The 23,986-nt window shown below is 49.5% G+C and overlaps 1 protein-coding gene across 1 annotated transcript in view; it reads right to left on the bottom strand.

Moving 5' to 3' along the window:
- Positions 1–7,654: 7,654 nt before the first annotated feature.
- The window catches only part of pik3ip1 (phosphoinositide-3-kinase interacting protein 1), a 140,904-nt gene continuing 124,572 nt past the window's right edge, over positions 7,655–23,986 (bottom strand). The window contains 1 exon segment of the mRNA XM_085962124.1: positions 7,655–8,344. Within this exon segment, the coding sequence (XP_085818250.1) occupies positions 8,137–8,344 (208 nt within the window). The 3' untranslated portion in view covers positions 7,655–8,136.

The following is a 23,986-nucleotide window of genomic DNA, read 5'->3' as shown; positions in this document are numbered from 1 at the left end:
ATTCATTTTGTTACGAATGCTATGTGCATTCACCCCTTCCATTGCTTCTACCTTTTCCACTTCTACCGATATTTTGTCAGCATCCACCTCCTTCGTAAACACCGATACAAAGTACTCATTGAGTATTCTAGCCTTGCCCTGCGCCTCTAAGTATATATCACCTTCTTTGTCTCTAATAGGTCCCACCCCGCCTCTTATTACCCGCTTAATGTTTAAATGGATTCTTGGGTTCCCTTTTATGTTAACCACCATTCTACTCTTTTATTCTCTCTTTGCCAATCTTATTTTCATCTTCACATCCCCTCTTATCTTACTGTATTTGGGCTGGTTCTCCCTTGAAGAATTCACCTGACGTTCATCACACACCTTTTTTTGTTTCATCATCTTCTCTATCTGCCTTGTCATCCAAGGAGCCCTTGCTTTGGTTCCCTTACCCTTCCCTCTTGTTGGAATGTACCTAGCCTGTACTTGAAACATCTCCTTCAAGATCACCCATTGTTCCGTTACAGTTTTTCCTGTCAGTCTTTCGTTCCATTTTACCCTGGCTAGATCCTTTTGCATCCCATTGAAGTTAGCCCTATTCCAGTTTAGAAGTTCCACTCTAGATTGTTCCTTGCTCCTCTGCCTCGCTAATCTAAATCTTAGGTACGAGTGATCATCGTATTATAAGTGTTCTCCCACAGACACTTGGTCGACCTGGCCCACCTCATTCCCCAGCACCAGAGCCAGCAATGCCTCCTTCCTAGTTGGGCCAAGAACATACTGGTCAAGGAAATTCTCCTGAACACATTTCAGAAATTCTCCCCCTCTCCCTTTACCCTAGCATTATCCCAATCGATATTTGGGTAATTAAAGTCCCCCAATATCCCCACTCTATAGCTCTTGCATATCTCTGCGATTTCCCTGCAGATTTGCTCCTCTACCTCCCTCTCACTATTTGGAGGCCTGTAGAATACCCCCAATAGCGTGATCATAGCCTTTTTGCTCCTGAACTCTAACCAAATGGATTCTGTCCTTGTCCCCTCAAGAACATCCTCCCTTTCCAACACTACAATGTCTTCCTTAATCAGCTCTGCCACCCCACCTCCCTTTTATCCTTCCCTATCTTTTCTGAACACCTTGTACCCTTGTAGCCTGTGGCCAGTGGGGTACCACAGGGATCGGTGCTGGGTCCCTTGCTGTTTGTGGTCTACATTAATGACTTGGATATGAATGTAAAAGGTATGATCAGTAAGTTCGCGGATGATACAAAAATTGGTAGGGTGGTAAATAGCGAGGAGGGTAGCCTCAGTCTGCAGGACGATATAGATGGGTTGGTCAGATGGGCGAAACAGTGGCAAATGGAATTTAACCCGGAAAAGTGCGAGGTGATGCACTTTGGGGGGACTAACAAGGCAAGGGAATACACAATGAATGGTAAGACCCTAGGCAAGACGGAGGGTCAGAGGGATCTGGGTGTGCAAGTACACAGATCCCTGAAGGCGGCGGAACAGGTGGATAAGGTGGTAAAAAAGGCATATGGGATACTTGCCTTCATTAGCCGAGGCATAGAATATAAGAGCAAGGAGGTTATGATGGAGCTGTATAAAACACTGGTTAGGCCACAGCTGGAATACTGTGTGCAGTTCTGGTCGCCACACTACAGGAAGGATGTGATAGCTTTGGAGAGGGTGCAGAGGAGATTCACCAGGATGTTACCAGGGCTGGAGCGCTTCAGCTATGAAGAGAGACTGGGCAGATTGGGTTTGTTTTCCTTGGAGCAGAGGAGGCTGAGGGGGGACATGATTGAGGTGTACAAAATTATGAGGGGCATAGATAGGATGGATACTAAGGAGCTTTTTCCCTTAGTAGAAGGGTCAATAACTAGGGGGCATAGATTCAAGGTAAAGGGCGGGAGGTTTAGAGGGGATTTGAGAAAGAACTTTTTCACCCAGAGGGTGGTTGGAGTCTGGAACTCAATGCCTGAAAGGGTTGTGGAGGCTGGAACCCTCGCAACATTCAAGAAGCATTTGGATGAGCACTTGAAATGCCATAGCATACAAGGCTACGGACCAAATGCTGGAATATGGGATTAGATTAGACAGGGCTTGATGGCCGGCGCGGACACGATGGGCCAAAGGGCCTCTATCCGTGCTGTATAACTCTATGACTCTAATATTAAGTGCCCAGTCCTCACTGTTTTTAAGCCACATTTCTGTGATTGCCACAACATCATATTGCCACACAGCTAATTGTGCTTGTAGCTCACCAACCTTATTCACCACACTGTGCGTTTACGTACATGCATTCTAAAATCATTTTTGAATTTTTCGTAGTCTTTCTTAAGACTGCTCCTACCTAATATGGTACTACTACTGCCTCTAGTACTATCTTCTCTAGAAGTGTCTCCTAATTTCACTCCTGAAATGTCTGGCTCTAATTTTTAGAATATGCCCCCTAGTCCTAGACTCCCCAACCAGCGGAAGTAGTTTCTCTCTACCCTATCTGTTCCCCTTAATATCTTGAAAACTTTGATCAAAACACTCATTTAACCTTCTAAATTTCAGGGAGTACAACCCTAGTTTATGTAATCCCTCCTCGTAATTTAACCCTTTTACGCCAAAGCGTAAGGGAGGAGGCAAACCAGACACTCGCTTTCTGCCCGGGCTGTCTGTGAGTAACTCATTCGACTGTGGTACCAGTGAATGCAATCCCAATTCAAGATTAGTCCCACACCTTATCTTTCCTCTGTTACTGACCATCATTGTCCTCTTGGCCACAAAGCTGAAATAAAACCCACCACAAAAGAAACATTCCAGTCCAATTTTATGCATCAGTCCACCCAATAAAACCTAACAAAGTGAACTAATCGCCCTTGAGCATTCCCTTAGTGCCTGTGTGCCTTTGCCTGTCCGAGTGCTCCTACACAGTGCTCCCCTCAGTGGCTGCAGCATAGCTGGTGGAAGGCTGCTGACTTCAGTGGGGGAGACTGCAGGTGGCCTTGCAGGATGACCTCAAGCACCTCTGGACCTATTAGGCCTGGCTGCAGACTGCACCATCTCGGCATGGGCGGCACCAGTCTGGGCTGGCTGGCTGACAGGCAACAGCAAGGCCACTGGCAGAGGTGGGAGGATGAATGCTGTCATCCTGAGAGGACAGCAGGTTCTTTCTCCACGGAGCCACTGCCACTCCACCAGGGCGGCGCCTCAGCATTCCTAACCATCTGTTGGAGGACAGATTGTTGGACTGCTGTGACACCCTGCAAGCCCATTTCCACACTGGTAAACCCAGCCATGATGGCAGCAAACTGAGCCTGCATGAGAACAAGCTGAGCTTCCATTGCAACACTCAGACATTGGGTGGCTTGTGCATGTGCTGCAATGGAAGCCGGGACATCAGCCATCAGATGCTGCATGATGGTTGGGTCTACAGGGGCGCTAATGGATCTGTCCACCCGTTCCATGCCGGAAATCATGCGCTCCAAGTCCTGTGCAAGGTTTGTGCTGGACTCCTCCATGCTCCTTGACATTGCACCAAGCATTTCATTGCGCATACCCATCAACATTCTTCTGTAGGCCACCCATTGAGGTTTTCATCTGAGTCCTCTGCAGCAGAACCCATGTGTGAACTCGTCCTCTGGGGTGCTGGCACCTGCACTACCCTTTCCCCCTGCCCTGGCTGCAGCCCACTCATGCCTGGTGACTCCCCACATGCAAATCCCACCTCTAAGCTACCCGCTAAACAGTATCTGAGCTGGTGGCTGCGAGTGTCAGATCGAGTCATGGTGTTTCATCTTCATCACTCGCCTCTCCCTCTTCTTGAGCAACTGGCTGGATAGGTTGGATTTCTTCGGTCTCTGAAATGAGAAAGGCACATGGGTAGGGTTGTGGTGAGGGGAGGGGGGAAAGCAAGAGGTGCATGTTTACACCATGTGCAGCTTGCAAATCAGAAGAGATTGTGTGATGAGGGGGAAGTGGGATGTGAGGAGGATAATGTACGAGGATACCGGCATCTTGTATTCTTTCAGCTCGGCCACTGGCCACAGGCTCAGCGATGCCCCTGCCAAGAATGGCCAGCACTGTCTGCTCTATGGGGGTGAGGTGATGTAGGTCCGCCTGTCTCCTGCTGGTTAGGTGTTGCTGATGCCGGTTATAAGCCACCTTTTCCTGCAAGAGAAAGGGAATTGTGTCAGTGAGTGTGGTGCAATGTGTTTGGGTGAAGTGTGTCAGTGAGTGTGGTGCAATGTGTTTGGGTGAAGTGTGTCAGTGAGTGTGGTGCAATGTGTTTGGGTGAAGTGTGTCAGTGAGTGTGGTGCAGTGTGTTTGGGTGAAGTGTGTCAGTGAGTGTGGTGCAATGTGTTTGGGTGAAGTGTGTCAGTGAGTGTGGTGCAGTGTGTTTGGGTGAAGTGTGTCAGTGAGTGTGGTGCAGTGTGTTTGGGTGAAGTGTGTCAGTGAGTGTGGTGCAATGTGTTTGGGTGAAGTGTGTCAGCGAGTGTGGTGCAGTGTGTTTGGGTGAAGTGTGTCAGTGAGTGTGGTGCAATGTGTTTGGGTGAAGTGTGTCAGTGAGTGTGGTGCAGTGTGTTTGGGTGAAGTGTGTCAGTGAGTGTGGTGCAATGTGTTTGGGTGAAGTGTGTCAGTGAGTGTGGTGCAGTGTGTTTGGGTGAAGTGTGTCAGTGAGTGTGGTGCAATGTGTTTGGGTGAAGTGTGTCAGTGAGTGTGGTGCAATGTGTTTGGGTGAAGTGTGTCAGTGAGTGTGGTGCAATGTGTTTGGGTGAAGTGTGTCAGTGAGTGTGGTGCAATGTGTTTGGGTGAAGTGTGTCAGTGAGTGTGGTGCAGTGTGTTTGGGTGAAGTGTGTCAGTGAGTGTGGTGCAATGTGTTTGGGTGAAGTGTGTCAGTGAGTGTGGTGCGGTGTGTTTGGGTGAAGTGTGTCAGTGAGTGTGGTGCAATGTGTTTGGGTGAAGTGTGTCAGTGAGTGTGGTGCAGTGTGTTTGGGTGAAGTGTGTCAGTGAGTGTGGTGCAGTGTGTTTGGGTGAAGTGTGTCAGTGAGTGTGGTGCAGTGTGTTTGGGTGAAGTGTGTCAGTGAGTGTGGTGCAATGTGTTTGGGTGAAGTGTGTCAGTGAGTGTGGTGCAATGTGTTTGGGTGAAGTGTGTCAGTGAGTGTGGAGCAATGTGTTTGGGTGAAGTGTGTCAGTGAGTGTGGTGCAGTGTGTTTGGGTGAAGTGTGTCAGTGAGTGTGGTGCAGTGTGTTTGGGTGAAGTGTGTCAGTGAGTGTGGAGCAATGTGTTTGGGTGAAGTGTGTCAGTGAGTGTGGTGCAATGTGTTTGGGTGAAGTGTGTCAGTGAGTGTGGAGCAATGTGTTTGGGTGAAGTGTGTCAGTGAGTGTGGAGCAATGTGTTTGGGTGAAGTGTGTCAGTGAGTGTGGTGCAATGTGTTTGGGTGAAGTGTGTCAGTGAGTGTGGTGCAATGTGTTTGGGTGAAGTGTGTCAGTGAGTGTGGTGCAGTGTGTTTGGGTGAAGTGTGTCAGTGAGTGTGGTGCAATGTGTTTGGGTGAAGTGTGTCAGTGAGTGTGGTGCAGTGTGTTTGGGTGAAGTGTGTCAGTGAGTGTGGTGCAATGTGTTTGGGTGAAGTGTGTCAGTGAGTGTGGTGCAATGTGTTTGGGTGAAGTGTGTCAGTGAGTGTGGTGCAATGTGTTTGGGTGAAGTGTGTTTGGGTGAAGTGTGTCAGTGAGTGTGGTGCAATGTGTTTGGGTGAAGTGTGTCAGTGAGTGTGGTGCAATGTGTTTGGGTGAAGTGTGTCAGTGAGTGTGGTGCAATGTGTTTGGGTGAAGTGTGTCAGTGAGTGTGGTGCAATGTGTTTGGGTGAAGTGTGTCAGTGAGTGTGGTGCAATGTGTTTGGGTGATATGCCGGTCATGGTTGAATAGCTGACAGTGTGTGCAAGCTGTGCGATATGGGTGTGAGGCGTGCAGCAGTGCTAAGTATGTGAGGGCGAGGTGACGCTATGAATATGAGGTGTGCCTCATGTTTGGTAGATTGTTGGTAGGTGAGTGATGGGGGTGTGGTGAATTGAGCAGTGTGAGGGGCCAGTGGTGCAGATGGTAGGATATGGCATTTGAAGATGAAATCACTGACCTTAACCACTCGTATGAGGTCAGTAAACTTATTCCGGCACTGCGTCCAAGTCCGCGGGGCTAAACTCCTGCTTCAAGGCCTCCAGTGCTGCATCCGAGAACCTTGGTGCATGCTCTCTCCCCTGTTGTGCCACCATTGTTCTTTTCCACTGTCTTTCCCAGCCAGTTCAGTGATCTGCTGCAGGCAGAATGCTCCTCCCAGACAGCCTTTTAGTGCAGGCTAGGTTTAATTGGAGCTAGCCTCGCAAGAACGTGGCCCCCCCACTGAGCGTTCAGCCACTCAGCAACGCGTTCAACGCTGGGTTAAAAGCCACGGTCATGGAAATGAGCAGGCAGCATGAGGTTCTCGTGCTATCTGCAGTCCTCTGAACGGGTACGAGTTGATCATGCATCGCGATCCCAGCGCCCGTTTTTCAGGGAGAACCAATTCCTCGGCCAGGAAATCTTGCTGCAATTATACAGGGCTTTGGTGAGACCACACCTGGCGTACTGTGTACAGTTTTGGTCTCCTTATCTAAGGAAGGATATACTTGCCTTAGAGGGAGTGCAACGGAGGTTCACCAGACTGGTTCCTGGGATGTCCTACGAAGAGACATTGAGTAGAATGGGCCTATATTCTCTGAAGTTCAGAAGAATGAGAGGCGACCTCACTGAAACATATAAAATTCTTAAGAGGGCTTGACAGGGTAGATGCTGAGAGGCTGTTTCCCCTGGCTGGAGAGTCTAAATTTGTGTACACAATTTTGGTCTCCTTACCTAAGGAAGGATATACTTGCCATAGAGGGAGTGCAACGAAGGTTCACGAGATTGATTCCTGGGATGAGGACAGATTGAGTAAACTAGGCCTGTATTCTCTTGAATTCAGAAGATTGAGAGGGGATCTCATTGAAGCATACAAAATTATTACAGGGCTTGATAGGGTGGATGCTGGGAGAATGTTTCCCTTGGCTGGGGAGTCTAGAACCAGGGGCCACAGCCTCAGGATAAAGGGTAGGCCATTCAGGACTGAGATGAGAAGAAATTTCTTCACACAGAGGGTGGTGAATCTTTGGAATTCTCTACCCCAGAGGGCTGTGGAGGCTCAGTCATTGGGTATATTCAAAACAGAAGTCGATAGATTTCTGACTAGTAAGGGCATCAAGGGATATGGCGATAGGGCCGGTGAATGGAGTTGAGGCAGAAGATCAGCCATGATCTCATTGAATGGCGGAGCAGGCTCGAGGGGCCGAATGGCCGACTCCTGCTCCTATTTCTTATGTTCTTAAACTAGGGGGTAGTCTCAGGATAAGGAATCGCCCTTTAGGACTGAGATGAGGAGAAATTTCTTCATTCAGAGGGTTGTGAGTATATTCAAGGCTGAGATCGATAGATTTTTGGATTCTAGGGGAATCAAGGGATATGGGGATCAGGCGGGAAAGTGGAGCTGAGGTTGAAGATCAGCCATGTTCTTATTGAATGGTGGAGCAGGCTCAAGGGGCCGTATGGCCTACTCCTGCTCCTAATTGTTATGTTACTCACTGCTTCAGTCACACAATTCACAATTATCACCCTTTCTCATAAATGTTTATATTCAATATTAATTTCAACAATGTTCATCAGTATTTAAACTGTTGCTAATTAGACTGTTTACCTTTAACATGTCCAAAGCCCCCAATAAACTAATACACAATAGAAGTGGATTGTACAGAAGGGGCATCACTGAGCATGCTCGCAACACAGTCTGCTGCTCTTAAAATACAAAAAGCATGATTTGCCACCAGATATTGTAATAAATGCTGAATTCATGCACTGATGGCCGACACCCAGGCATGGCCTGGTCCTTCCCTACACGGCAGGTGAAGCAGACCCTTTGTGCCATGCCAGGGGCTATTCCCCGACAGTTCTGAGTGAGTTCTCTGTCCGAGGAGATTTTATTAATGGCACTGGTGTGGGTATGGCTTCAAATCCAAGCTCCATTCGCAGCCTGCTTGTTCATCAGAAGCCTCAGATCCAGATCTAATCTGCCGTCTCAGTTGCATTGCTTCCAAACTCAAGCCCCAGGAGTACCAGCTGTGCCTATCAGTGGATTGGCCCCCTCACTGCTTTCACCAGTTTGTGTCTCAGGGTTCTCCACCACCACAGTTATCTCATCGACTAGCTCACAGCCGGGGTTGGAGAAGGCCGACAACGGCAACATAATACGATGCATTTCTCGTTCACAGGCTCGTTGGTCCTGCTCTTTCTTTAAGTCTCGTCCCCTGAAATAAAATGGTATAAAAGCCCATTAATCCCACACACTGCAGCAACAACTTGTATTTATATAGCGCCTTTATACTAAAACAGCCCAGGCGCTTCTTCAAACACAATTTGACACTGAGCCACATAATGAGATATTAGGACTTGTGACAGAAAGCATTTTAAAGGAGGAGAGTGAGGTGGAGAGGTTTAGGGAGGGAATTCCTGAGCTCAGGGCCAAGGAAGCTGAAGGCACGGCCGCCAATGGTGGAGCGACTGAAATCGGAGATGAGCAAGAGGCCAGAATTGGAGGAGCGCGGAGATCTCAGAGAGTTATAGGGCTGGAGGAGGCTGGAGATAGGGAGGGATTTGAACACAAGGCTGAGAATTTAAAAATCAACGCGTTGCTTAACCGGGAGCCAATGTAGATCAGCGAGCACAGGGGAATTGGTTAACGGCACTTGGTGTGAGTTAGAACACGGGCAGCAGAGCTCTCACTTGGTGTGAGTTAGGACACGGGCAGCAGAGCTCTCACTTGGTGCGAGTTAGGACACGGGCAGCAGAGCTCTCACTTGGTGCGAGTTAGAACACGGGCAGCAGAGCTCTCACTTGGTGCGAGTTAGGACACGGGCAGCAGAGCTCACACTTGGTGCGAGTTAGAACACGGGCAGCAGAGCTCTCACTTGATGCGAGTTAGAACACGGGCAGCAGAGCTCTCCCTTGGTGCGAGTTAGGACACGGGCAGCAGAGCTCACACTTGGTGCGAGTTAGGACACGGGCAGCAGAGCTCTCACTTGATGCGAGTTAGAACACGGGCAGCAGAGCTCTCACTTGATGCGAGTTAGAACACGGGCAGCAGAGCTCTCACTTGATGCGAGTTAGGACACGGGCAGCAGAGCTCTCACTTGATGCGAGTTAGGACACGGGCAGCAGAGCTCTCACTTGGTGCGAGTTAGAACACGGGCAGCAGAGCTCTCACTTGGTGCGAGTTAGAACACGGGCAGCAGAGCTCACACTTGGTGCGAGTTAGAACACGGGCAGCAGAGCTCTCACTTGGTGCGAGTTAGAACACGGGCAGCAGAGCTCACACTTGGTGCGAGTTAGGACACGGGCAGCAGAGCTCTCACTTGGTGCGAGTTAGGACACGGGCAGCAGAGCTCTCACTTGGTGCGAGTTAGAACACGGGCAGCAGAGCTCACACTTGGTGCGAGTTAGGACACGGGCAGCAGAGCTCTCACTTGGTGCGAGTTAGGACACGGGCAGCAGAGCTCTCACTTGGTGTGAGTTAGGACACGGGCAGCAGAGCTCTCACTTGGTGTGAGTTAGGACACGGGCAGCAGAGCTCACACTTGGTGCGAGTTAGGACACGGGCAGCAGAGCTCTCACTTGGTGTGAGTTAGAAAACGGGCAGCAGAGCTCACACTTGGTGCGAGTTAGGACACGGGCAGCAGAGCTCTCACTTGGTGCGAGTTAGAACACGGGCAGCAGAGCTCTCACTTGGTGCGAGTTAGGACACGGGCAGCAGAGCTCTCACTTGGTGCGAGTTAGAACACGGGCAGCAGAGCTCTCACGGTGCGAGTTAGGACACGGGCAGCAGAGCTCTCACTTGGTGCGAGTTAGGACACGGGCAGCAGAGCTCTCACTTGGTGCGAGTTAGGACATGGGCAGCAGAGCTCTCACTTGGTGCGAGTTAGGACACGGGCAGCAGAGCTCTCACTTGGTGCGAGTTAGAACACGGGCAGCAGAGCTCTCACTTGATGCGAGTTAGGACACGGGCAGCAGCGCTCTCACTTGGTGCGAGTTAGAACACGGGCAGCAGAGCTCTCACTTGGTGCGAGTTAGGACACGGGCAGCAGAGCTCTCACTTGGTGCGAGTTAGAACACGGGCAGCAGAGCTCTCACTTGGTGCGAGTTAGGACACGGGCAGCAGAGCTCTCACTTGGTGCGAGTTAGGACACGGGCAGCAGAGCTCTCACTTGGTGCGAGTTAGGACACGGGCAGCAGAGCTCTCACTTGGTGCGAGTTAGGACACGGGCAGCAGAGCTCTCACTTGGTGCGAGTTAGGACACGGGCAGCAGAGCTCTCACTTGGTGCGAGTTAGAACACGGGCAGCAGAGCTCTCACTTGGTGCGAGTTAGGACACGGGCAGCAGAGCTCTCACTTGGTGCGAGTTAGGACACGGGCAGCAGAGCTCTCACTTGGTGCGAGTTAGGACACGGGCAGCAGAGCTCACACTTGGTGCGAGTTAGGACACGGGCAGCAGAGCTCTCACTTGGTGCGAGTTAGGACACGGGCAGCAGAGCTCTCACTTGATGCGAGTTAGGACACGGGCAGCAGAGCTCTCACTTGGTGCGAGTTAGGACACGGGCAGCAGAGCTCTGGATGAGCTCCAGTTTACAGAGGGTTGAAGATGGGAGGCCGGCCAGGAGAGCGTTGGAATCGTCGAGTCTAGAGGTTGAGAGTTTCAGCAGTAGTTGAGGTGAGACACGGGCAGAGTCAGGCCATGTTACGCAGCTGGAAGTAAGCGGTCTTGGTGATGGAGAGGATATGGAGTCGGAAGCTCAGCTCGGGGTCAAATACGACACCAAGGTTGCGAACGGTCTGGTTCAGCCTCAGTCAGCTGCCAGGGAGAGGGGTGGAGTCAGTGTCTCGGGAACGGAGTTTGTGGCAGTGACCGAAGGCTGTGGCTTCAGTCTACCCAATATTTAGTTGGAGGAAATTTCTGCTCATCCAGTATTGGATGTCAGACCAGCAGACCAAGAACGTACATTCGCAGATGTCCCGTGGGATTGCTCACAGATTGAAGTTTGATCGGCACCGTGGTACAGGAGGCCATTCAAGTGGGGAGAGCGAAAAGGAATGTGGTAGTGGTAGGGGATAGTATAGTCAGGGGGATAGATATGTTACAAAAGCAAAATACTGCGAACGTTAGAAATCTGAAATAAAAACAGAAAATGCTGGAAATACTCGGTAGGTCAGGCAGCATCTGGACAGAGAAAGTTAACATCTCAGGTCAATGACTTATCAGAACTGGATAGATACTGTTCTCTGCCGCCACGACCGGGAGTCCCGAAGGCTGTCTCACCTGCCTGGTGCCAGGATTAAGGACATCGCCTCGCGGCCGGAAAAGAACTTGGAGTAGGAGGGAGGAGAATCCAGTTGTCATGGTCCACATGGGAACCAACGACATCGGTAGAACTAGGAATGAGGTTCTGTTGAGGGAATTTGAGGAGCTAGAATGTAGAACATAAGAATTAGGAGCAGGAGTAGGCCATACGGCCCCTCAAGCCTGCTCCACCATTTGGTAAGATTATGGTTGATCTTCTACATCAACTGCACTTTCCTGCCCTATCCCCCATATCCCTTGATTCCTTTAGTGCCCAAAAATCTATTGATCTCAGTCTTGAATATACTCAGCGACTTGGCATCCACAACCCTCTGGGTGAAGAGAATTCCACGATTCACAGCCCTCTGGGTAGAGAATTCCACGATTCACAGCCCTCTGGGGTAGAGAATTCCACGATTCACAGCCCTCTGGGTGAAGAGAATTCCACGATTCACAGCCCTCTGGGGTGGAGAATTCCACGATTCACAGCCCTCTGGGTGGAGAATTCCACGATTCACAGCCCTCTGGGTGAAGAGAATTCCACGATTCACAGCCCTCTGGGTGAAGAGAATTCCACGATTCACAGCCCTCTGGGTGAAGAGAATTCCATGATTCACAGCCCTCTGGGGTGGAGAATTCCACGATTCACAGCCCTCTGGGTGAAGAGAATTCCACGATTCACAGCCCTCTGGGTGAAGAGAATTCCACGATTCACAACCCTCTGGGTGGAGAATTCCACGATTCACAGCCCTCTGGGGTGGAGAATTCCACGATTCACAACCCTCTGGGTGAAGAGAATTCCACGATTCACAGCCCTCTGGGGTGGAGAATTCCACGATTCACAACCCTCTGGGTGAAGAGAATTCCACGATTCACAGCCCTCTGGGTGAAGAGAATTCCACGATTCACAACCCTCTGGGTGAAGAGAATTCCACGATTCACAGCCCTCTGGGTGAAGAGAATTCCACGATTCACAGCCCTCTGGGTGAAGAGAATTCCACGATTCACAGCCCTCTGGGTGAAGAGAATTCCACGATTCACAGCCCTCTGGGGTAGAGAATTCCACGATTCACAGCCCTCTGGGGTGAAGAGAATTCCACGATTCACAGCCCTCTGGGTGAAGAGAATTCCACGATTCACAGCCCTCTGGGGTGGAGAGAATTCCACGATTCACAGCCCTCTGGTGAAGAGAATTCCACGATTCACAGCCCTCTGGGGTGAAGAGAATTCCACGATTCACAGCCCTCTGGGTGAAGAGAATTCCACGATTCACAGCCCTCTGGTGAAGAGAATTCCACGATTCACAGCCCTCTGGGTGAAGAGAATTCCACGATTCACAACCCTCTGGGTGAAGAGAATTCCACGATTCACAGCCCTCTGGGTGAAGAGAATTCCACGATTCACAGCCCTCTGGGGTAGAGAATTCCACGATTCACAACCCTCTGGGGTAGAGAATTCCACGATTCACAGCCCTCTGGGGTGGAGAATTCCACGATTCACAGCCCTCTGGGTGGAGAATTCCACGATTCACAACCCTCTGGGTGGAGAATTCCACGATTCACAGCCCTCTGGGTAGAGAATTCCACGATTCACAGCCCTCTGGGTGGAGAGAATTCCACGATTCACAGCCCTCTGGGGTAGAGAATTCCACGATTCACAGCCCTCTGGGTGAAGAGAATTCCACGATTCACAGCCCTCTGGGTGGAGAATTCCACGATTCACAGCCCTCTGGGGTGGAGAATTCCACGATTCACAGCCCTCTGGGTGAAGAGAATTCCACGATTCACAGCCCTCTGGGTGGAGAATTCCACGATTCACAGCCCTCTGGGGTGGAGAATTCCACGATTCACAACCCTCTGGGTGGAGAATTCCACGATTCACAGCCCTCTGGGTAGAGAATTCCACGATTCACAACCCTCTGGGGTAGAGAATTCCACGATTCACAGCCCTCTGGGTGAAGAGAATTCCACGATTCACAGCCCTCTGGGTGGAGAATTCCACGATTCACAGCCCTCTGGGTGGAGAATTCCACGATTCACAGCCCTCTGGGTGGAGAATTCCACGATTCACAGCCGTCTGGGGTAGAGAATTCCACGATTCACAGCCCTCTGGGTGAAGAGAATTCCACGATTCACAACCCTCTGGGTGAAGAGAATTCCACGATTCACAGCCCTCTGGGTGGAGAATTCCACGATTCACAGCCCTCTGGGTGAAGAGAATTCCACGATTCACAGCCCTCTGGGTGGAGAATTCCACGATTCACAGCCCTCTGGGTGAAGAGAATTCCACGATTCACAGCCCTCTGGGTGGAGAGAATTCCACGATTCACAGCCCTCTGGGTGGAGAATTCCACGATTCACAGCCCTCTGAGTGAAGAGAATTCCACGATTCACAGCCCTCTGGGTGGAGAATTCCACGATTCACAGCCCTCTGAGTGAAGAGAATTCCACGATTCACAGCCCTCTGGGTGAAGAGAATTCCACGATTCACAGCCCTCTGGGTGGAGAATTCCACGATTCACAGCCCTCTGGGTGAAGAGAATTCCACGATTCACAGCCCTCTGGGTGGAGAATTCCACGATTCACAGCCCTCTGGGTGAAGAGAATTCCACGATTCACAGCCCTCTGGGTGGAGAATTCCACGATTCACAGCCCTCTGGGTGAAGAGAATTCCACGATTCACAACCCTCTGGGGTGAAGAGAATTCCACGATTCACAGCCCTCTGGGTGAAGAGAATTCCATGATTCACAGCCCTCTGGGTGAAGAGAATTCCATGATTCACAGCCCTCTGGGTGAAGAGAATTCCACGATTCACAGCCCTCTGGGTGAAGAGAATTCCACGATTCACAGCCCTCTGGGTGAAGAGAATTCCACGATTCACAGCCCTCTGGGTGAAGAGAATTCCATGATTCACAGCCCTCTGGGGTAGAGAATTCCACGATTCACAACCCTCTGGGTGAAGAGAATTCCACGATTCACAGCCCTCTGGGTAAAGAGAATTCCACGATTCACAGCCCTCTGGGTGAAGAGAATTCCACGATTCACAGCCCTCTGGGTGAAGAGAATTCCACGATTCACAACCCTCTGGGGTGGAGAATTCCACGATTCACAGCCCTCTGGGTGAAGAGAATTCCACGATTCACAGCCCTCTGGGGTGGAGAATTCCACGATTCACAGCCCTCTGGGTGAAGAGAATTCCATGATTCACAGCCCTCTGGGTGAAGAGAATTCCACGATTCACAGCCCTCTGGGTGAAGAGAATTCCACGATTCACAGCCCTCTGGGTGAAGAGAATTCCACGATTCACAGCCCTCTGGGTGAAGAGAATTCCACGATTCACAGCCCTCTGGGTGAAGAGAATTCCACGATTCACAACCCTCTGGTGAAGAGAATTCCACGATTCACAACCCTCTGGTGAAGAGAATTCCACGATTCACAGCCCTCTGGGGTGGAGAATTCCACGATTCACAGCCCTCTGGGTGGAGAATTCCACGATTCACAGCCCTCTGGGGTAGAGAATTCCACGATTCACAACCCTCTGGGGTGGAGAGAATTCCACGATTCACAGCCCTCTGGGGTAGAGAATTCCACGATTCACAGCCCTCTGGGGTAGAGAATTCCACGATTCACAACCCTCTGGGGTGGAGAGAATTCCACGATTCACAGCCCTCTGGGTGAAGAGAATTCCACGATTCACAACCCTCTGGGGTGGAGAGAATTCCACGATTCACAGCCCTCTGGTGAAGAGAATTCCACGATTCACAGCCCTCTGGGTGAAGAGAATTCCACGATTCACAGCCCTCTGGGTGAAGAGAATTCCACGATTCACAGCCCTCTGGGGTAGAGAATTCCACGATTCACAGCCCTCTGGGTGGAGAATTCCACGATTCACAACCCTCTGGTGAAGAGAATTCCACGATTCACAACCCTCTGGGTGAAGAGAATTCCACGATTCACAGCCCTCTGGGGTGGAGAATTCCACGATTCACAGCCCTCTGGGTGAAGAGAATTCCACGATTCACAGCCCTCTGGTGAAGAGAATTCCACGATTCACAGCCCTCTGGGGTAGAGAATTCCACGATTCACAGCCCTCTGGGTGAAGAGAATTCCACGATTCACAGCCCTCTGGGTGGAGAATTCCACGATTCACAACCCTCTGGTGAAGAGAATTCCACGATTCACAGCCCTCTGGGGTGGAGAATTCCACGATTCACAGCCCTCTGGGTGAAGAGAATTCCACGATTCACAGCCCTCTGGGTGGAGAATTCCACGATTCACAACCCTCTGGTGAAGAGAATTCCACGATTCACAGCCCTCTGGGTGAAGAGAATTCCACGATTCACAGCCCTCTGGGTGAAGAGAATTCCACGATTCACAGCCCTCTGGGTGAAGAGAATTCCACGATTCACAGCCCTCTGGGTGAAGAGAATTCCACGATTCACAGCCCTCTGGGTGGAGAATTCCACGATTCACAACCCTCTGGTGAAGAGAATTCCACGATTCACAGCCCTCTGGGGGTGGAGAATTCCACGATTCACAGCCCTCTGGTGAAGAGAATTCCACGATTCACAGCCCTCTGGGTGAAGAGAATTCCACGATTCACAGCCCTCTGGGGTAGAGAATTCCACGATTCACAGCCCTCTGGGTGAAGAGAATTCCACGATTCACAGCCCTCTGGGTGGAGAATTCCACGATTCACAACCCTCTGGTGAAGAGAATTCCACGATTCACAGCCCTCTGGGTGGAGAATTCCACGATTCACAGCCCTCTGGGTGAAGAGAATTCCACGATTCACAGCCCTCTGGGTGAAGAGAATTCCACGATTCACAGCCCTCTGGGGTGGAGAATTCCACGATTCACAACCCTCTGGGTGGAGAATTCCACGATTCACAGCCCTCTGGGGTGGAGAATTCCACGATTCACAGCCCTCTGGGTGAAGAGAATTCCACGATTCACAGCCCTCTGGGTGAAGAGAATTCCACGATTCACAGCCCTCTGGGTGAAGAGAATTCCACGATTCACAGCCCTCTGGGTGAAGAGAATTCCACGATTCACAGCCCTCTGGGTGAAGAGAATTCCACGATTCACAGCCCTCTGGGTGAAGAGAATTCCACGATTCACAACCCTCTGGTGAAGAGAATTCCACGATTCACAGCCCTCTGGGTGAAGAGAATTCCACGATTCACAGCCCTCTGGGGTGGAGAATTCCACGATTCACAGCCCTCTGGGTGAAGAGAATTCCACGATTCACAGCCCTCTGGGGTGGAGAATTCCACGATTCACAACCCTCTGGGTGAAGAGAATTCCACGATTCACAACCCTCTGGGTGAAGAGAATTCCACGATTCACAGCCCTCTGGGGTAGAGAATTCCACGATTCACAGCCCTCTGGGTGGAGAATTCCACGATTCACAACCCTCTGGGTGAAGAGAATTCCACGATTCACAGCCCTCTGGGGTAGAGAATTCCACGATTCACAGCCCTCTGGGTGAAGAGAATTCCACGATTCACAGCCCTCTGGGTGGAGAATTCCACGATTCACAACCTCTGGGTGGAGAATTCCACGATTCACAGCCCTCTGGGTGAAGAGAATTCCACGATTCACAGCCCTCTGGGGTGGAGAATTCCACGATTCACAGCCCTCTGGGTGGAGAATTCCACGATTCACAGCCCTCTGGGTGAAGAGAATTCCACGATTCACAGCCCTCTGGGTGGAGAATTCCACGATTCACAGCCCTCTGGGTGGAGAATTCCACGATTCACAACCCTCTGGTGAAGAGAATTCCACGATTCACAGCCCTCTGGGTGGAGAATTCCACGATTCACAGCCCTCTGGGTGAAGAGAATTCCACGATTCACAGCCCTCTGGGGTGGAGAATTCCACGATTCACAGCCCTCTGGGTGGAGAATTCCACGATTCACAGCCCTCTGGGTGAAGAGAATTCCACGATTCACAGCCCTCTGGGGTGGAGAATTCCACGATTCACAGCCCTCTGGGGTGAAGAGAATTCCACGATTCACAGCCCTCTGGGGTGAAGAGAATTCCACGATTCACAGCCCTCTGGGTGGAGAATTCCACGATTCACAGCCCTCTGGGTGAAGAGAATTCCACGATTCACAACCCTCTGGGGTGAAGAGAATTCCACGATTCACAGCCCTCTGGGTGAAGAGAATTCCACGATTCACAACCCTCTGGGGTGAAGAGAATTCCACGATTCACAGCCCTCTGGGGTAGAGAATTCCACGATTCACAACCCTCTGGGGTGAAGAGAATTCCACGATTCACAGCCCTCTGGGGTAGAGAATTCCACGATTCACAACCCTCTGGGTGAAGAGAATTCCACGATTCACAACCCTCTGGGGTGAAGAGAATTCCACGATTCACAACCCTCTGGGTGAAGAGAATTCCACGATTCACAGCCCTCTGGGGTAGAGAATTCCACGATTCACAACCCTCTGGGGTGAAGAGAATTCCACGATTCACAGCCCTCTGGGGTGGAGAATTCCACGATTCACAACCCTCTGGGGTGAAGAGAATTCCACGATTCACAACCCTCTGGGGTAGAGAATTCCACGATCCACAGCCCTCTGAGTGAAGAGGTTTCTCCTCATCCGAGTCCTAAATGGTCAACCCCTTATCCTGAGACTGTGACCCCTAATTCTAGACTCTCCAGCCAGAGGAAACAGAGGGCTTGACAGGGTAGATGCTGAGAGGCTAAGAATTTTATATGTTTCAATAAGATCACCTCTCATTCTTAAACTCCAGAGATATCGGCCCATTTTACTCAGTCTCTCCTCTTAGGACAGCCCTCTCATCCCAGGAATCAATCTCGGGAACCTTCGTTGCACCCCCTCTAAGCCAAATATATCCTTCCTTAGATAAGGAGACCAAACCTGTACACAGTCCTCCAGGTGTGGTTTCACCAAAGCCCTATATAATTGCAGCAAGACTTCCTTACTCTTATATTCTAACCCCCTTGCAAAAAATGCTAACATACAATTTGCAAATGGTTACAAATTAAACAGCAGAGCCTTAAAAGGTAATAATCTCTGGATTACTACTTGAGTCACGTGCAAATTGGCATAGGGACAAACAGAGGTTTAAATGTGTGGTTGAAAGAGTGGTGGGGGAGGCAGGGATTTCAATTAATCGGGCACTGGCAGCAGTACTGGGGAAAGAGGGAGCTGTTCTGTTGGGACGGGCTCCACCAGTGTCCTGGCGAATTCAATAACTAGGGCAGTAGAGAGGGCTTTAAACTAATAAAGGGGAGGGAGAGTTCAGGTAAATCTATAAGTCTGAAGAGAAAAGTCAAGGCTGTAGAGCAGTGTAGCGATTTGGATAAAATCAAGCAGAGTGTGTCAGGAAGGGGCAGAGAATTTAACAACAGTAATAGGACATTAGCGACTAAGGCAACATCAGGGAAAAATAGTAAAAATATAGATTAAATACGCTATATTTGAATGCACGAAGCATTTGTAAAAAAATGAATTAATGGCACAGAGATAAATGGGTTTGATATGGTAGCCTTTACTGAGATGTGGTTGCAAGGTGATCAATGTTGGGAACTAAATATTCCAGGGTACTTGACTTTTAGAAAAGACAAGCAAAATGGAAAAGGAGGGGGAGGGTAGCCCTGATAATAAAGGATGCGATGAAGGCAGTAGGGAGAAATGATCTTAGTCCAGAAAATCAAGATGTAGAATCAGTCTGCGTGAAGCTAAGAAATGACAAAGGGCAGAAAACACAGGGGACCTATAAACTACTCCCACCAAGTAGTAATCATAGTGTTGGACAGAGTATAAATCAGGAAATTAGAGGAGCATGTAACAAGGGTAATGCAATAATCGTAGGGGACTTTAATCTTCATATGTCTCTGAGCGCCCACAGCTTTATTGTGGGACTGATTGGGGAGTAAGCATTCCATTGTACTAGTTACATATGGCAAATAAAGAATCTTGAATCTTGAATATACTGGCATGGGTGGAAGATTGGCTATCTAACAGAAAACAGAGAGTTGGGATAAATGGTTCATTCTCGGGTTGGCAATCAGTGACTAGTGGTGTCCGCAGGGGTCAGTGCTGGGACCCCAACTCTTTACAATCTATATTAACGATTTGGAGGAGGGGACCAAGTGCAACATATCCAAGTTTGCTGACGATACAAAGATGGGAGGGAAAGCAGTGAGTGAGGAGGACATAAAAAACCTGCAAAAGGACATAGACAGGCTAAGTAAGTGGGCAGAGATTTGGCAGATGGAATATAATGTTGGAAAGTGTGAGGTTATGCACTTTGGCAGAAAAAATCAAAGAGCAAGTTATTATCTAAATGGAGAGAAACTGCAAAGTGCTACAGTACAAAGGGATCTGGGGGTCCTGGTGCATGAAACACAGAAGGTTAGTATGCAGGTGCAGCAGGTGATCAGGAAGGCCAATGGAATCTTGGCTTTTATTGCAAGGGGGATGGAGTATAAAAGCAGGGAAGTCTTGCTTCAGTTATACAGGGTACTGGTGAGGCCACACCTGGAATACTGCGTACAGTTTTGGTTTCCATATTTAAGAAAAGATATACTTGCTCTCGAGGTAGTTCAGAGAAGGTTCACTCGGTTGATTCCGGAGATGAGGGGGTTGACTTATGAGGAAAGGTTGAGTAGGTTGGGCCTCTACTCATTGGAGTTCAGAAGAATGAGAGGCGATCTTATCGAAACATATAAGATTGTGAGGGGGCTTGATCGGGTGGATGCGGGGAGGATGTTTCCACTGATGGGTGAGACTAGAACTAGGGGGCATAATCTTAGAATGAGGGGCTGCCCTTTCAAAACTGAGATGAGGAGAAACTTCTTCACTCAGAGGGTAGTAAATCTATGGAATTTGCTAACTCAGAGAGCTGTGGAAGCTGCGACATTAAATAAATTTAAAACGGAGATAGACAGTTTCCTAGCTGATAAGGGAATTAGGGGTTACGGGGAGAGGGCAGGGAAGTGGACGTGAGTCTAGGTTCGGATCAGCCATGATCCTATTGAATGGCGGAGCAGGCCCGAGGGGCTGTATGGCCTACTCCTGCTTCTATGTTCTTATGTAAGACACAAAGAACATTTGTGGGGAACCAAGTGTCTAATGAGAGTGAAGAACTTGAAGTAATTAATATTAGGTAAAGAAAAAGTACTGGAGAAATGAATGAGACTAAAAGTCAACAAATCCCCTGGATCTGATGGCCGACATCCTAGGGTTTTAAAAGTGGCTACAGAGATAATGGATGCATTGGTTTTGATCTTCCAGAATTAAGTCCCCGTGGATTGAAAGGTAACAAATGTAACCCCGCTATTCAAGAAAGGAGGGAAAAAGAAAACAGGGAACTATAGACCAGTTAGCCTGACATCAGTCACCGGGAAAATGCTGGAATCTATTATTAAGGACATGGTAACAGGGCACTTGGAAAATCATAATATGATTGGGCAGAGTCAACATGGATTTATGAAAAGGAAATCGTGTTTGACAAATCTATTAGAGTTTTTTGAAGGTGTAGCTAGTAGGGTAGATAAGGGGGGGGGGTGTAGTATTTTTGGATTTTCAGAAGGCATTCGATAAGGTGCCACACAAGAGGTTATTAAACAAAATTAGGGCTTGTGGGATTGGGGGCAATATATTAACATGGATTGAGGATTGGTTAACGGACAGAAAACAGAGAGTAGGAATAAACGGGTCTTCTGCTGACGATACAAAGCTAGATGGGAAAGTAAACTGTGAGGAAGATGCAAAAGAGGCTGCAAAGGGTTATAGACAGGTTAAGTGATTGGGCAAGAAGGTGGCAGATGTAAGATTCGAAATTTTCAGCAATAATCACGCAAGAAAACAGGATAAAATAAGACAGTTTATTGACCAAAGTAAGCTTGCACAGAAAAACCTTTGATAAAAGGGCATACAAAATGGCCGCCGGGCCTCGTGATCAGTTTCTGGACCATTTGATTTCTGTTACTGCAAGCCAGACAGGCTTGTGGATTGAAAACAGTAAGCCCGCGAAAGCCAGTATCGGGAAACCGAAACTCAGGGAAACAGCATACATATTCAATGGATTCTAAGTACAGGACGGTTTCAGGCAAACAGGATGGGGCCCATCAAGATATGGGCGGACAATGCATGAACACTTATACCCATTTAATGTACAAAGGAGAAACCGTTTAACAGCCATCAAGGGAAATCTCCAGACCAATCAATATGCGAACCGAGTCACGGTGACAATGTAAAAGACATTAAAAGACATTATCGGCCAGGAAGGCCAGTTAAGTTATCACCCGTTCCCGTTACAAGACAAAGCGCCCCTGCAGAGATTTCTGCCCGCCAAAATTAATACAAAGACAGGACTATGATTTGGCGGGAGATAAGACTGTCCCAAAAGGGTATAACTATGGATTGAAAGTCCATCAAAGTGACGGTTACACAGATCCAGGATCAAGTTCACGTTTCACTTCTTCGGAATTCGACCAAGACGTTTCTTCTTTTCGAGGACGCTTCGGACGGACTTTTCAGTGCAAGGTAGCACTTCGATTTCGGGACACGATCGGTGTTCAGCCAGACAAGGCTCAGCCACGACGGGAAGACGACGAGGGTGGCCCGGGTGCTGTTGTCGGGAGATCATCGACGACCCAGGCCGAAGGAGAAGACACCCTCGGGAAAAAAAAACCGATGATCCAGGTCGGATAAAAAGGACATTCCGAGCCTAGCCAGGCAAGGCCTCGACACGTGCATCCATTTCTTCAATATCACATTGGTGGCAGGGACTGCTCCATGAACCCAAATCCACAATAGTGGATCTCAACCTTGACGAGCGCTCATCGAGGCTGTGTCTACCCCGCCGCCTCGAGAGAGAGAGAGAGAGAGAGAGAGAGAGAGAATATCGACTGCGCCAGAAGTTTCCAGGTCCACGTGACGACAGAAAGCTGTGCTAAAAGATTGCGAACCCCTTTTTGCGATTCTGATAGTGGTGAGCATGATCCCGAGTTCCTCAAATCGAAACTTAGTTTAGGTATTTAGGGGAGGGAGTAAGGTTAAATCGTAATGTGTTTCCCCTTTTACGACGTGCCGTGTGTTCCCCATTTCCATAGAGTCAAGTTCATAAATTTGTGCATGATTGTAGTTACTTTAATCTGTGCCTATGACATGTATTTTGTAATGCTTCAAACTGTTTAAAAATAAAAGCATCCATTTCGTGCTATTCAACCTGGTCTATTGAGTCCTTTCTCTGCACTACAGTTCTCTGCATCTAAGTCCAAGGTCTAGAACCGTAGGGGAGAGTGGGTCGAACCACTCAAGGGTAATTATTGCACAAAGCCTGGCAGGAGACCAGAACGAGCAAGAGAAACCCCCTACAGAAATGGCGACCGCGGCAGGACCTTGGCAGCAGGAAAGTAGTGTGTTAGATCAAGGTCTGAATAAACGAAATGTGATGGATGAAAGAATAGCGGATTATGTTTTTGGAAAAGTCAACCTCACAAAACAATGGATATCTGACCTATTAAGGGATAGGCGCCCGCTAGACGCAGCCATCAAGTGGACAGAGGGTAAAGAGCATAAGAAATCTGTAGAAAAGGCGGTCTGGCTGATGTGCTCCAAGAAGCAAGTCCAGCTTTTGGACCAAGTCGTTGCAGCACAAACAGCCCAGATCAAAGGGTTGCTTACAGACGTAGAGGAAAAGGTTGCGGGAGGTCAAAAACTGATTGAATCGCTTAACGCGCTGAATCAGGAACGCCACTCCACAACTCGCTGCCACGAAACCCGGGTAGAGTATTTTAAATGTCAGGTCATTGAAGCCAAGGCCTGTGAAGGTAGAATGAGAGAGAGGTGTTTCCGTCTAGCTAAGCAAATAGAGACCCAAGAGGAAAAACTTCTGGGAGCCAGGGCAGCATATAAGATGGCCATGGAGGATAGATCTGAGAGCACCGACCACAGTGCTTGCCGCCGGGAGCAAGAGGACCTGAGAACGGCCCTAGCCAAGGCAAACGGGTTGGTGTGTCTCATAAATCCACCAGCGAGCCAGCTATTGCTAGCCAAGGAATCCAAAAGACCGATTCCACAAGAGATAGTTCAGGAACCGAACCCTCTGCGCCTCCTGCTTATGATGAGTCTTGGACTCCGGGGAAGGAAACGGAGACGGTAGATGAAGAGATTCTTGAGGTAGAGCAACACCAGATAGTAGAGTCGGGGCCGGCGCCGATGTGTCCAACTCGACACCGGAGGCTCGGTCCGAATGAAGACAATGGCGAGGACGGACCCCTTGTGAATCAGATCATAATGCCCCACAGCGCACAACAGCTGAGGGCAATGATAAGTCACATCCCAAAACTCTCCGAGTCAGGAGATCCCTCCATCCATTTTAGGGACGTGGAGCAGACCGCAGCAGTTAATGACTGCGACGGGGCTGAACAGTCTAAGATGCTGCTGTTCTCCCTGGACGGCTCGCTCCTCCAGTGTCTCCCTGACGAGAGCAAGAGAGGGCACAGGGAATATGAGTTGTTACGGGACGAGATCCTGGAGATTATAGGAGAGGGTGACGGAACTCCGTTCCT

This window comes from Somniosus microcephalus, chromosome 19 (assembly GCF_052327205.1).
Source record: "Somniosus microcephalus isolate GS21.2 chromosome 19, FLI_Smic_1.0, whole genome shotgun sequence".
Taxonomy (NCBI): domain Eukaryota; kingdom Metazoa; phylum Chordata; class Chondrichthyes; order Squaliformes; family Somniosidae; genus Somniosus; species Somniosus microcephalus.
The sequence above is the reverse complement of the archived record's forward strand: the minus strand, read 5'-3'. Positions and strand labels throughout refer to the sequence as shown.